The sequence below is a fragment of the Muntiacus reevesi genome, chromosome 3 (assembly GCF_963930625.1).
Source record: "Muntiacus reevesi chromosome 3, mMunRee1.1, whole genome shotgun sequence".
Lineage (NCBI taxonomy): Eukaryota > Metazoa > Chordata > Mammalia > Artiodactyla > Cervidae > Muntiacus > Muntiacus reevesi.
In genome coordinates, this window is record NC_089251.1 from 82,962,123 (window position 1) to 82,975,811 (window position 13,689).

At 40.6% G+C, this 13,689-nt stretch overlaps 1 protein-coding gene across 1 annotated transcript in view; it reads left to right on the forward strand.

Annotated features, from left to right (window-relative positions):
• Window positions 1–7,268: 7,268 nt before the first annotated feature.
• Window positions 7,269–13,689, forward strand: part of STRN (striatin) — a 103,769-nt gene continuing 97,348 nt past the window's right edge. Inside the window, exon 1 of the mRNA XM_065929440.1 lies at window positions 7,269–7,628. Within this exon, the coding sequence (XP_065785512.1) occupies window positions 7,395–7,628 (234 nt within the window). The 5' untranslated portion in view covers window positions 7,269–7,394. The remainder of the gene's footprint in view (window positions 7,629–13,689) is intronic.

A 13,689-nucleotide genomic window follows, 5' to 3' on the forward strand; every position in this document is an offset into this window, starting at 1 on the left:
GGACCACATTCTGTCAGACCTCTCCACCATGACCCATCTGTCTTGGTGGCCCCACACGGCATGGCTTAGTTTCACTGAGTTAGACAAGGCTGTGGTCCTGTGATTAGATTGGTTAGTTTTCTAATAATCCTTACCCACCGTAAAGCACACACAATAAACCCAGGTGGTGCTAGTGGTAAAGAACCTGCCTGCCAACACTCCTGTGATGTAAGAGACACGGGTTCGATCCCTGTGTCAGGAAGAGCCCCTGAAGGAGAGCATGGTAACCCACTCCAGCATTCTTGTCTGAAGAATCCCATGGACAGAGGCGCCTGGAGGGCTACAGTCCATAGGGTTACAAAAAGTTGGACACAGCTGAAGCAACTTAGCATGTGAGCACATAAACCAAGAAAATAACAAACACACTAGTTATCTAAATAATCTTTTAGTATTTCATAATTTCTCTCTTTAAACTGATTATACTAATATATGCATCAACATCTCAGCAGGTGCTCCCTGTGCTTGGAAGGAAAACCCTATTTTTTGTGTGTCACAGGCTTTATTAATCACAAAATGAAATGATCGGAAAACCATCAGCAACAACTTGAGATCTGAAGACTTCATGGTTTAACACAGACATTACTTTTTTAAAAAGATTATTTTAACTCTGCTGAATTAAAGTTCTGAATAGGGATGAGAAAAGAGTGATTATTGAGTCCCTATAGTCATGATTTTTACATGTATTATTTCAGTTAGGCTTGTGAACTCTAATACAGTAAAAAGTATCATTATTCAGTATATATTATGTCAGGCATTGTGCTAAGGGAATTACATTTTTTCTCTCGATTAATCTTTACAATTGCCTTATAAGGTAAATAGTATTCTCATACTAAAAATGAGAGAACTGCTAAAAAAAAGTTAAGCCATTTGTCTAAGATTTTCAGATTTACAAAATTGTAAAATGAGTAAAATTTAGATTTAATTCATTACAAATACCTTGTCCTTTTGTTATTAATGTTTTCAGGATTTTTTTTGAAACTCAAAAACATTTTTGCTGTTGTGTATGAAATGCATATCAAGAGAGGACTCTGGGATGCCTGCCATTTTCAGCTTCATGATGTTCATGGTAGTTACTAAACATGTAATTGTTCACTTTGTGAAAGTTCCTTTAGGTATTCACTTAGCACTTTTGAGGTTTTCTGTACTTATGTTTTATGTGATAAAACATGTACTTAAAAAAATTCATGGAGAACAGAAAATGTGAAAGACACAGGGGAGAACAAATCACTGGTAAGCCCACAGTCAAAAATTAACAATTTCAGGAGCTGATTCAGTACAGGATGAGAAGTGATGAGATTCATGGTCCTTATTTTCTTGAAGCAACTTAGGACAAAAATCTCTAAAGGAAGTTCTTATTAATTAATGTTTTTTTTTTGTTTGTTTTTGTTGTTAAATTAGAAAAGAAATATTACTGTTAGGGGAAGCACACTGATTGAAACCGTCCACCCTGGCCAGGCACCATAGTAACCATTTGCCTGAGTTGTTTTATGACAGGAGATCCTGGTAAGGAATACCCAACTAATAAGCCACCACCAATGGGAAGAGTTCAGGAAAGGTCAAAAGGAGACACCGCGTGTCCATCCTCTTCCCAGAATCCCTCTCGCTAGCATCCATCTTGGCTGAGCGATGCGTGTGCCCCCAGGAAAGACTCTGAATTAGAATGATTGGCCAAAGACCACCCGGAAACTAATCCCATCACCATAAAACCCAAGACTGCGAGCCACGTGGGAGAGCAGTTCTCCTGGGTTCCCTTACCTACTGCTTTCGACCTGGGTGCTTTCCCAATAAAATCTCTTGCTTTGCCAGCATGTGTCTCCTCGGACAATTCATTTCTGAGAGTTAGACAAGAACCCAGTTTCAGACCCTGGAAGGGGTCCCCCTTCCTGCAACATTACCAGATATTTTTGGGGAAAGAGTAAAGTAAGTTTCTTCGGAATTCCACCTTAATATAACCACTCATAATATTTTGATGTAACATTTTAGATCATAATGTTTTGTAACATTATAGATCATAAATACTATTTTGTGTGTAAATAAAGTCTTGTAAAAGCATTATAATAAGTTTAAACTGAACTTCCCTTGTGGCTCAGCTGGTAAAAGAATCTGCCTGCAAAGTGGGAGACCTAGGTTCGATCCCTGGGTTGGGAAGATCCCCCGGAGAAGTAAAAGGCTACCCACTCCAGTATTCTGGCCTGAAGAATTCCATGGACTGTATAGTCTATGGGGTTGCAAAGAGTTGGACACGACTGAGGGAATTTCACTTCACTAAGGTTAAAATAAGAATTAAATTAGTGCTGTTGTATATATGTGATAGTTCAAGTTATCTATAAATTCTTTTTCACCTTTTGACACTGCTCATCCATTTCTCCTACCACTCACTTCTAGCAACCATGAATCTGTTCTTTGTACCTATGAGATTGTCTTTTTTGGGGGGTGGGGGTGGGGGTTGGTGTGTGTGTGTGTGTGTGTGTTTTAAATAGATTCCCTGGAGAAGGAAATGGCAACCCACTCCAGTATTCTTACCTGGGAAATTTCATGGACAGAGGAGCCTGGTGGGCTACAGTCCATGAGGTTGCAACAGTTGGACATGACTGAGCAACTAAACCACTATATATATATATATATATATATATACATACATATATATGTATGTGTGTATATATATATATATATATATCCACATAAGAGATCACATCATCTTTCTCCGTCTGACTTACTTCACTTAATATTAAGTCCTTGAGGTCTATTCATGTTGTTGCAAATGGCAAGATTTCATTCTTTTTTTTTATGGCTGAATCATACTCCATTGCACTACATATTATTTATTTTCTATTCATCCATTGATGGACAGTTTAGGTTCTTTCCATGTTGTTGGTATTGTAAGTAATGCTGTAATCAACATGGGAATGCAGATATCTCTTTGAGAATGTGTTTCATTTGCTTCAGATAAATACCTAGAAGTGGAATTACTGTATTATATAGTAGTTTTAATGTATTGAGGAAGCTCCATATTGTTTTCCATAGTGGCTGCAGCAATTTATATTCCCATCAGTAGTTGCTTTTTCTTCATATCCTTCCCAATACTTATTTCTTGTCCTCACGATTATAGCCATAGGTGTGAGGTGATAACTCATTATGTTTTTTATTTGCATTTCCCTGGTGAATAAGGATATTGAGCATCTTTTCATATGTCTATTGGCCATGTATATGTCTTCTTTGGGAAAATGTCTATTCACATTTTCTGCCCATTTTCACATCTGATTGTTTTTTAGTGTTGAGCTGTATAAGTTCTTTGTATATTTTGGCTACTAAGCCCTTATCAGATATACAATTTGCAAACATTTCCTTCCATTTAGTGCCAACCTTTTAATTTTGTTGATAATTTCCTTTGCTGTGCAGAAGTCTTTCCCTTTGATATAGTCCCACTTGTTGATTTTGCTTTACTTACTTTTACTTTTGCTGGCAGATTTAAAAAATCATCACCAAGAACTATATCAAGGAACTCATCACCTGTGTTTTCTTCTAGCTTGATGGTTTCAGGTCTTCTGTTCAAGTCTTTAATCAACCTTGAGCTAATTTTTGTAATGTATGATATAAATTAGTGGCCCAGTTTCATTCTTCTGCTTGTGGCTGTACAGTTTCCCCACCACTATTTATCAAAGAGACAAACTTCCCCCACTATATATTCTTGACTCCTTTGTCATAAGTTAGTTGACTAGGTATATATGGGTTTATTTCTAGGCTCTCTACTCTGTTTTATTGATTGATGTGTGTATTTATGCCAATACCATACTAGTATAATTACTATAGTTTTGTAACAGAGTCTGAAATCAGGGAGCATAATGCTTCTAGCTTTGTTCTTCTTGGGATTTCTTTGGCTATTCAAGGTCCTTTGTGGAGTCATACAAATTTTCGGAAAATTTGTTCTATTTTTGTGAAATTGCATTAAATCTGTAGATTGCTTTGGGTAGTTTTTAACAATATTAGTTCTTCCAGCTCACGAGCATGGCCTATCTTTCCATTTATTCGTGTGATCTTCAATGTCTTTCCTTAATGTCTTATAGTTTTCAATGTACAGGTCTTGCACTTTCTTGGTTAAATTTATTCCTAGGTATTTTATTCTTTTTGATGCAAGTGTGAATGGGGTTCCTTTCTTAATTTCTCTTTTTGATAGTTCATTGTTGGCATATAGAAATACAACTGATTTTTGTGTATTTATTTAACCTGCAACAATAATGAATTTGTTTATTGTTACTGTACTAACTTTTTTGACGGTGTCTTTAGGGTTTTCTATATATAGTATTATGGTGAGCGAATAAGCACACAAGCTTGCTTCTGCAAATAGTGACAGTTTTCCTTCTTTAACAAAATGGATGAAATTTATTTCTTTTTCTCACCACACTGCTCTGGCTAGCACCGCCAACACTATGTAAAATAAAAGTAGCAACAGTGATCATCCTTGTCTCATTCCTGATCTTAGAGGAAAAGCTTTTAACTTTTAACCATTAGTATGATGTTAGCTGTGGGTTTGCCATAAGTGGCTTTTATTATGTTGAGGTACATTCCCTCAATACCTGCTTTGTTGAGAGCTTTTATCATAAATGGATCATATATTTTATCAAATGCTTTTTCTGCATCTATTGAGATGATCATACAGTTTTAATCCTTCATTTTGTTAATGTGATGGATCCACTTGGTCACTGTAAATGATTCTTTTTAATGTATTGTTGACCTTGAATTGCTAATATTTGTTGAGGAGTATTTGTACCTATGTTCATCAAGGATATTGGCCCATAATTTTCTTTTTTGTGTGGCATTCTTGTCTGGGTTTGGCATCAGAATAATGCTAGCCTCATAAAATGAGTTTGGAAGAGTTCCTGCCTCTTCAGTTTTTTGGAAGAGTTTGAGAAGGATTGATTTCTTTTTTGAGTATTTGGTAGAATTCACCAGTGAAGTGGGGCTTCCAGTGCAGGGGCTACAGGTTCTATCCCTAGCCGGAGAACTTTGATCCCACATGCTGTGTGGCCTGGCAAAAGAAAAAAACCAAAAAACAAACAATTTCAGGGAAGCTCTCCTGTCCTGGACTTTTATTAGTAGGTTTTTTGATTACTGATTCACTTTCTGTACTATTAAAAGTAACTGCTTGTTTCAGATTTTCTGTTTCATCCTGATTCAGTCTTAATACCTTATATGTTTTAGGAAAGTGTCTATTTCTTCTAGGTTGTACAACTTGTTGACACATAATTGTTTCACTTCTGATTTTATTGAGTCTTCTCTCTTCTTGGTGAATCTAGCTAAAGATTCTTAAACAGCTAGCATTAAATGTAATCATGTTTTATAGTATGTTATAAATTTATTTAAACGAATTGTCAGACATGTCTTTTATTAGAGTGGGGAAAAGTTTTTAACATTCAAAACCTGTAAGATTACTTAAACCCTGCAGATGAAAAACCATGCCGTTGTGTTACTGTCTTCTTGATACTCTGATAGATCTGGTAAGTAAGAGAGGAGGCGACCTGTTAATGGAAAGATTAATGAACTAGCAGTCAAGAATTCTGGTTTCTAGTTCTGACTGTGCCACTCACTCAAAGCTTCACTGTGAACAAGTTCAACTTCTTTGGACTTCAGTTTCCTAAACTGTAAAATGAAAGGGTTGGGCAGTATCTCAAAAGACACTTACAGCTAAAACAACTTAACGACCCAGGGAGTTTGGCCAGGCTTGGATCAAACTTTTATTCCAATAAAGGACGAATTCATAAAGCAGAAGCATTCTGTAAGTGGAAGAAGAGAGCTAGCCATCTATCTGCTACCAGCGCAGATACAATGTGTTTCCTGTCCTTTCCACAAGCAGCAGTGGGAAGAGGGGGAGGGGCCCACAGGAACAGGATGTCCTTCCCAGACTTGTCACTCACCGCCCTGTATCTTTACATTTTCTCATGGCCAAAAGGTCTGTTATCCCAGAACTCCATCCCACAAAAGAACTACAAATGACTTGCTAAGGGGACAAAAGTGCTTAATTTAATCTTCATTTGTTAATATTTTTTTCAGGTGCCTTCCTTTCATTATCATTGTAGTGTGAATTTATAGTGATGTAATTTCAAGGGCTTGAGACAAGGGTAACACTTATACACACTTGAAACGGCTGTGGTGTGTCTTTCGTAGGGTAAGTAGGGTAACAAGAATGCCAGTTTGCAAGTGAACCATGGAAGAAACCGCGAACCGGATGAGTAAGTGAAAAGGGAGAAGTGTCCGAATACCTAAGATAGTTCTAGAGCGCAGAAAGGGACTTTGTTCTTTCAGGTAGTTTCAGGCACTGTGAGGACTGAGTGTACATCTGCCACTCTCTTTGATGACGGGAATTGTGTCATTTATCTTTCTATTCCCAGTGACGGCACTTAAGAGTCAAACCTTGAAATGAGTATAAACTGCTCGGGAATGAGGAAAAATGAGATCGAAATGACAGAGCCTTGGATATCCAAAACTTTTTACAGGATTTACTGCAAGACTAACTACAAAGGGAAAAGGACTTCAGCGGAGTAGTGCTTCAAATGAGATGTCAACAAACCAGAATTTGGAAGAAGCAGGAAGTTGCTGTGTAGAGTTCTGTAGAGAGATGATCAGAGTTCCTTCTCCGTGAGAACTGATCAGGCAACAGGTTTGATTGAACCCTAAGGCACAAAGAAAGGCAGGAACGACAGCCATACGGAAATAGAACTGAGGCGTGTCTAGGCTCAGAGAATCACCGAAGTCAGAGCAGAAGGGGTCTGAGAGTGGTGCTGAAGAACCCCGGTCCCGGGGTTGCACTGGCGAAGCTTGTTTTGAGCTTGTTTCTTATCTAACTACCAGGAAGCTCTAAAAGATGTGCAGCCCGGGCTAACAGTTCAACGCGCTAACTTCCGTGTGTGTGCGTGTGTGTCTACAACAGCGAGCGCCACCCAAGAACTTCCGCGTGCGAGGGAGACCAGAGCACCGCCCGCGGGTGCCCAGCCCCTTCAGTGAGGAAACCCGCGCACTCCGCCAGGGGGCGGCCCCCACCGCCGCGGGAAGGGGCGGGGCTGTGGGCGGGGCTGCGCTCGCGCCCCGTCAGAACGCAGCCCCACAGGCCGCCCGCGCCGCGCTCGTCGGCGCCCCGCCCCGCGACTACATTTCCCAGCAAGCCCCGGGCCGCCCGCGCGCCGCAGTTGACCCATTTCCCGGCCCGTCCCGGGCTCGGCCGGCCCCCGCGCCCAGGCGGCTGCTCCCTGCTGACTGGGGTGTGGGCGGGGAGCGGCGGAGGGAGGAGGAGGCGCTGCTGGCTGCCGCCGTTGCCTCCGCTCCTGGGCGCCTGGGCAGCGTCCCCGGTTCCTGCGGCCGCCATGGACGAGCAAGCGGGTCCCGGCGTCTTCTTCAGCAACAACCACCCGGCCGCCGGTGGTGCCAAGGGTCTCGGGCCTCTGGCGGAGGCTGCCGCGGCCGGCGACGGGGCGGCTGCAGCGGGGGCGGCCCGAGCCCAATACAGCCTCCCGGGGATCCTGCACTTCCTGCAGCATGAGTGGGCCCGCTTCGAGGTCGAGAGAGCCCAGTGGGAAGTGGAGCGGGCGGAGCTGCAGGTAAAGACCCTCCCGGCCTGGCCCTCTTCATCCCGCCTCTTTGCTCCCTTCCGCCCCGCCCCAGACCCTTCCCCCTCCCCTGCTTAGCCGTCGCTCGTCCCCTCCCCCTTTGCTCCCGCCCATCCCATCCCGAACCATCTCGTCCCCCTCCTCCCTTCGCCTTTGCCTGTCGCTGACCCCACTTCCTCGACCCGGGTTCCCTCTCTCGCCCCTGATACGTTGTTTACCTTCCTCGCTCCTTTTCATCTGCTCCTTTCCACTCTTAACTCTCAGGTTCATTTCAACTCTCTTGCCTTTCCACATCTTAGGTGTTCCCTTCAGTTTACTAATTGGGCTTACAGTAGTTTTGCGAGATAAGCAATCATCCCGTCCTGGTGAGTCCCATCCTGGGTCTAGAGATGGTCCCCGTAAAAGGTGTTGATAGTTGGCGCCTCTCTGTAAGAAAGGTGATCAAAGAAGACAACCAGAAATTGTGTCCGTGAGGCCTTGACTTTAAGCAAGAAGCTGCTGTTGGGCCAGAGTATTACTAGGAGTATCAGCTCCCTTTTTAGAAATGTAAATGTTTCTTCTCTTCCTTCTCCCTCGTCCCCTCCGGCGTTTCTCTTAGATATTTCAGATTCCTGGATTTTGAATGAAGGACCTAGATGAGCACTGCCAGATGATGGTTCCGAGATGATTTCCCCTTCTCAGAATCTAAAACTTACCACGGGTTAATTTTCTGTTCAGGGTTTTGTGAGATTGACTGGTACTTTAGCAGGAAACTAAAAGGAGCTTTAAAGTTGGTTACATTTCCTTGCATAATTTGCAAGATAAAGTGTATCCAGGGAGGAACGGCTGTGGGCTCTTAGAAGGCTGAGAGTGGGACGTACTTTGCAGGCAGTTCTGAATTGGTAAGTAGGTTTCAGTGGCCGTTCTTAAAACTTCCAAGGCATTCACCAATTTCACAAAGAATTTAGAAAACTCTGAGTGCCTATGTCTTTCTGTATACTGGCTAATCCTGTATGCTTGTGAAATCTGAGTATAGTTTTGGTTGATAAAATACTTGAAGTTAAAATACTACCCACCCTGCCACTGTTTTTGGTAGCATGTATTTTCTTTGGCACTTAAAAAAAAGAAAAGAAATAGAATCGTGTTAAATGGAATCATGTGCTGGAACAGACTACTTTGGTGGAGTGGAAGTGGTTGTGGAAAGAGCAAGAAGAAAGGGTTATAATACAGGCTGTGTTTGCTGCCAGCTCTGTGACCTTGAGGAAATCCTTTAACAAACTCTCTGAACTTCGGTTTCATCCTATAGTCAGCGTCTTTATTAAGTGCTAACACTGTGCCTGTAGGCTTGGGGGTTAACTGACAAAACCTCTGTCCTCATAGAGCTTATGTTTTAGTTGGGAGGCAGCAAATGCAGCTATATAGTATGGCTGATCCATAGTGGCAACTGCCATGGGAAAAATACACCAGGATACAGGAATAGAGTGTGATCGTACTCAGTCCTGTCTGAGTCTTTGCGACCCCATGGCCTGTAGCCCACCAGACTCCTCTGTGTCCATGGGATTTTCCAGGCAGGAATACTGAAGTGGATTGCCATTTCTTCCTCTCGGGGATCTTCCCCACCCAGGGATCAAACCCCAGTCTCCTGAGTCTCCTGCATTGGCAGGGAGATGCTTTACCACTTAGCCACCTGGGAAAGCCCCTTAGCGTATGATGGGGCAGCTGTTTTAGATGGAGTGGTCAGGGAAGGCCTTGGTGAGAAGTTGAATGAAATGAGGGTGTGATCTGTGGTTTCTGAGATTCTGCTTATTTATAGTTACATGTTTATATTCTTTGGCAACTTTTTCAGTGGTACCGTTTTGTTAGTTTAGTATCTAGTCTGTTGATATTTGTAATTTTTGTCATAATGAACTAGCAATGCATTCCATAAGTGAGTTTGTGGATTTCAGACTTCAAGGAAGTAGTAAAGGCAGGCTTTAACCTTAATCATTGTACAATTGTGGATAATGATTTTTGTATGTAGCTGCTTAAATTTTAACTTCTTATCTAGTTTAGGGAATGTAAGATAAGTCACACTAATTTGTCCAAAAACAAACAAAATGGTTCTTACCTTTCTACCTGGGAAGTCTGAAAATTTCCAACCTATCTTAACTTCTCTCCCTCCACCCCCATATTTAACTTTTTATTTCCCTGTAGCCGTAGTTACTCTTTAGTTATGCCCTGTCTACCCCTGCCCCCCAGAAAATATACACACATACACACGCTACTTACTGGGTTATTTATGGCAAATGTTAAACTTCAGGTAGGTTTCCTATTGGTGCTCATCATATTAAGAATACTACATGATTACTGAATCTTTTGGTTTGAGCTGCAGTTAAATTAAGCATCCATGGAGAAACTTCAAAAATGTGCCATGACTTTTAAACAGAACAAGTATATTCTTTTGGAAGTAGAGAGTTTGTAGGAATCTGTGTTTTTTGATTCTCTTATTAGCGTAATTGAAAATATATTTTAAAAAATCCTTTCTTTATATCAGAATCATTAAATTTGATTATATTCCTTCATTTTTCTTTTGCCTTTGGAATTTTTCTAGAAGAACAGTAGGAAATAAGACTTGAATGAATGATGGTAATGAAATTTGGATTAGTTAGTATCCTCCTTTTATTTTTATATCTTTGCCTAAGCCAGACTAATACCAGACTCAACAAAAATCCCTTTAAGATTAGGTCTAATTGTCCCTTGAGGAACCTGTCAGTCCTGCTCTTCCAAGTTGCCAGGGCCGAGTTGTAAAAGGCAATCCAAGTTCTCATCTTCATGGCTTGCCTGCATCACTTCCTCCCTCCTTCAGATCTGGGGAGTAAGGAACTGACTACCTTGTCCCAAAAATTTACTGGTCATCTTTTGCCCCTTGCCCGTGTTGATTAATATGAAATTCTCTTTTTACTTGTGGGAATCCCCCTCTTGCCTCATCACCACCACCATTCATATGGGAGTATGTAATTCATGGGAAAAGAATGGTCAAGATTACTACTGAGCTTTAGATTTGTGAAAGAAATTGGAGATAGAATATGAATCTAATATTTGAGAGAATTTTCTGTGTATGACACATTGTGTTAGATGATCTCAAAGACAGATGCAGTCTAGTTGGAGTGATAGAATGAACAAAATGCAGTAGAATCAGAATTTAACATTTTAGGGGTTTAACTTTTCTTACAATAGCATAAGAGAGGAGAGCTAGCAGTGAATGAGAAGAGCAGGAAGAAGGAACTAAAGAGGTAATGAGAGAATCTAAGACTCAGTATTTGAAAATTACTGATTTCTGGGAAAGAAGCATGTAAATAAAAAATAGTAATTATTGTGTCTAGATTTTGATGTCGTGTGTGGTAGGGGAGGTTCTGCTATCTACCTGGAAATGCTGACTTGCATGAAAAAGGGGATATGATTGAGTATTAGGGCATGTGGTGTGGAGGCTCTGTGTGTGTCCTCAGTCACGTCTGATTCTTTGCGACCCCATGCACTGCAGCACGCCAGGCTTCCCTGTCCATCACCAACTCCCGGAGCTTGCTCAAACTCATGTCCATTGAGTCCGTGATGCCATCCAACTATTTCGTCTTCTGTCGTCCCATTCTCCTGCCTTCAATCTTTCCCAGCATCAGGGTCCTTTCCAATGAGTCAGTTCTTTCCATCAGGTGGCCAAATAAATAAATGAACACATTTATAAAATGTTTGATGGTAATAAGTGCCATGATAAAGTAGGGTAAGGAGAATATGGAGTGCCTGAGAGGGTAGAGTGAGGAAGAAAGACTTTACTGATAAGGTGCTATTTAAGCAAAGACCTGAAAGAGTGAAATCTGAGGAAAGAATATTCTAATCAGGGGAACAGTAGGGAGAAGAGTAAATATGCTCGGAATGTTCAAGGAGTAATTAGGCAAGTGTGGCTGGAGTAGAGGAGAAGAATGGAAGAAATGATGTCAGAGGTATTGGGTCTTTCTCATTGTAAGGACTTTATTTTTATGTCAGCAAGATGGGCAACTGTTGAAATGTTCTGAACAGAAGAGTGACACCATCTTTCAATGGAACCCTTTGCAAGAATCCAGAATAGACTGGGAGGGGAGATAGATCAGAAAGTCTAGTTAGAGGCTATTTTCATCATCTAAGCCAGACATGAGCTAGAGTGATAGTGACCAGATAACATATTCACATGTGTTACATACTTAAAATATAATAGATTCAGAATACATTTTTGAAGGTAGGGTTAGCAAGATGTGTTGAAGGATAGAAAGTGAGATTTGAGGAAAGGGGGATTAAAGTATGACTCAGTTCATAGACTATTGTGAAGGTTTACTGAGCATTTAAATGGACAAAATAAACTCTCAAACAAAAAAAACCTCTTAAAACGACATTTGATTTTTTGTTATTATAACTGTTACTTACAATTATAAGTGAAAGACAACATGGCACAGACCTGGATTTAAATCTTTAAGCTTTCTATTTTCTTTCATGCTAAAGATATGTTTGCCATAATTCTTACCTCTCAGAAGCTTAGTGTCCTCATGTGTTAAGGTGAGGCTGATAAACTACCTGATGAGAATTAAATGAGGTATTTAAAAATATCTAGCAGAAGTCTGGTACATGACAGTAAGTGCTAAATAAATGAACGGTAGCAAGTGTGTGATGTTGTTGTTGCACTCTTATGTATCTCCTTGTCCCCAGAGAACAGCAGAATCTTCAGTTGTAACTCTTCTAAGGCTAGAGCAAGTAAGTGCCATCCTGGGACCATGCAGTCTAGTACTTTGGGTCTGATGATGGCGCTTGGACGTTTAAGAAAGAGTGAATTATTGCCTTCAGCATCAGCCTCAAAATACTGATTGTATACTTGAAGTATACTTGCTTTTCTTAGTAATCCACTGTGTGTCTGTTGTTTTGGAACTTACCTAAATTTTTCTGAATATGTTTGTCTTAACCTTACATGACTTCTTGGATAGCAAATTGTTTACATTTACCAACCACTCTATAAAAATAATCTTTGCTATCACTTGTCCCCTTGAACCACTTCCTTTAAACTTGGACCAGGTGAACCCTATTGTGGTATGGTATAATTTTGTAAACAGGTTCATTTTTCATTCGATTTATATTATTGATAACTTTATAATCTTTATATTTTGGAAAGGTTACAGAGGTTTTACTCCTTTAAAACATATCTTACTATTTGTCACTTTAGTTCAGTGTTTCAACTTTAGGTGAAATCTTAGAAACTTTAAAAAATAACTCATTTCCTGACCATTTAAATTGGAATGTTAAGAATCAGGGTCCGTGGCATTAGTACTCTTTTGAGTTTCCTAGTGGTTCTAATATGCAACAAGGATTGAGAACCACTGCTTTAGTTGTCCTTTTCTGTTTCTATGTATGTTGTTTTCGTTCAGTCACTAAGTTGTTCAGACTCCATGGACTGCAGCATGCCAGGCCTCCCTGTCCCTTACTGTCTCCTGGAGTTTGCCCAAGTTCATGTTTATGTATGTAGTTTGGTGATTTCAACACTTGTGTTGATGTTCCAGATACAGATGGCTTTTTATAGAATTTAGGGTGTAATTTCTGTTATGTTTCTATTATTCTTTTTGATGACATGTAACATTTTATTTTTAGGCAGTAGAATATTATAGTTTGAATCACCTCCCTCTGAATAACTGATACAGTAGCTGGCATGGGACTTCCTTCATAGCTCAGTTGGTAAAGTAAATCTGACTGCAGTGCAGGAGACCTGGGTTCAATTCCTGGGTTGGGAAGATTCCCTGGAGAAAAGAATGGCATTCCACTCCAGTATTCTTGCCTGGAGAATCCCATGAACAGCGGAGTCTGGCAGGTCACAGTGATATGGTGATCTTTGAGCTGGCATGAACTTCGGAAGCTATCACCTATAACTATCTTTTATAGGTAAAGTGAGGCTCAGAGAGGGGTTACATGACCAGGAATGAAATAGATTTCAAACAAGCTCTGTCACTTAAATCTCCAGGTACCTTTATGGTTATTATTATTATTTTTTTTTAACTTTTCAGAAACATCTTCCTTGGTCCTTACA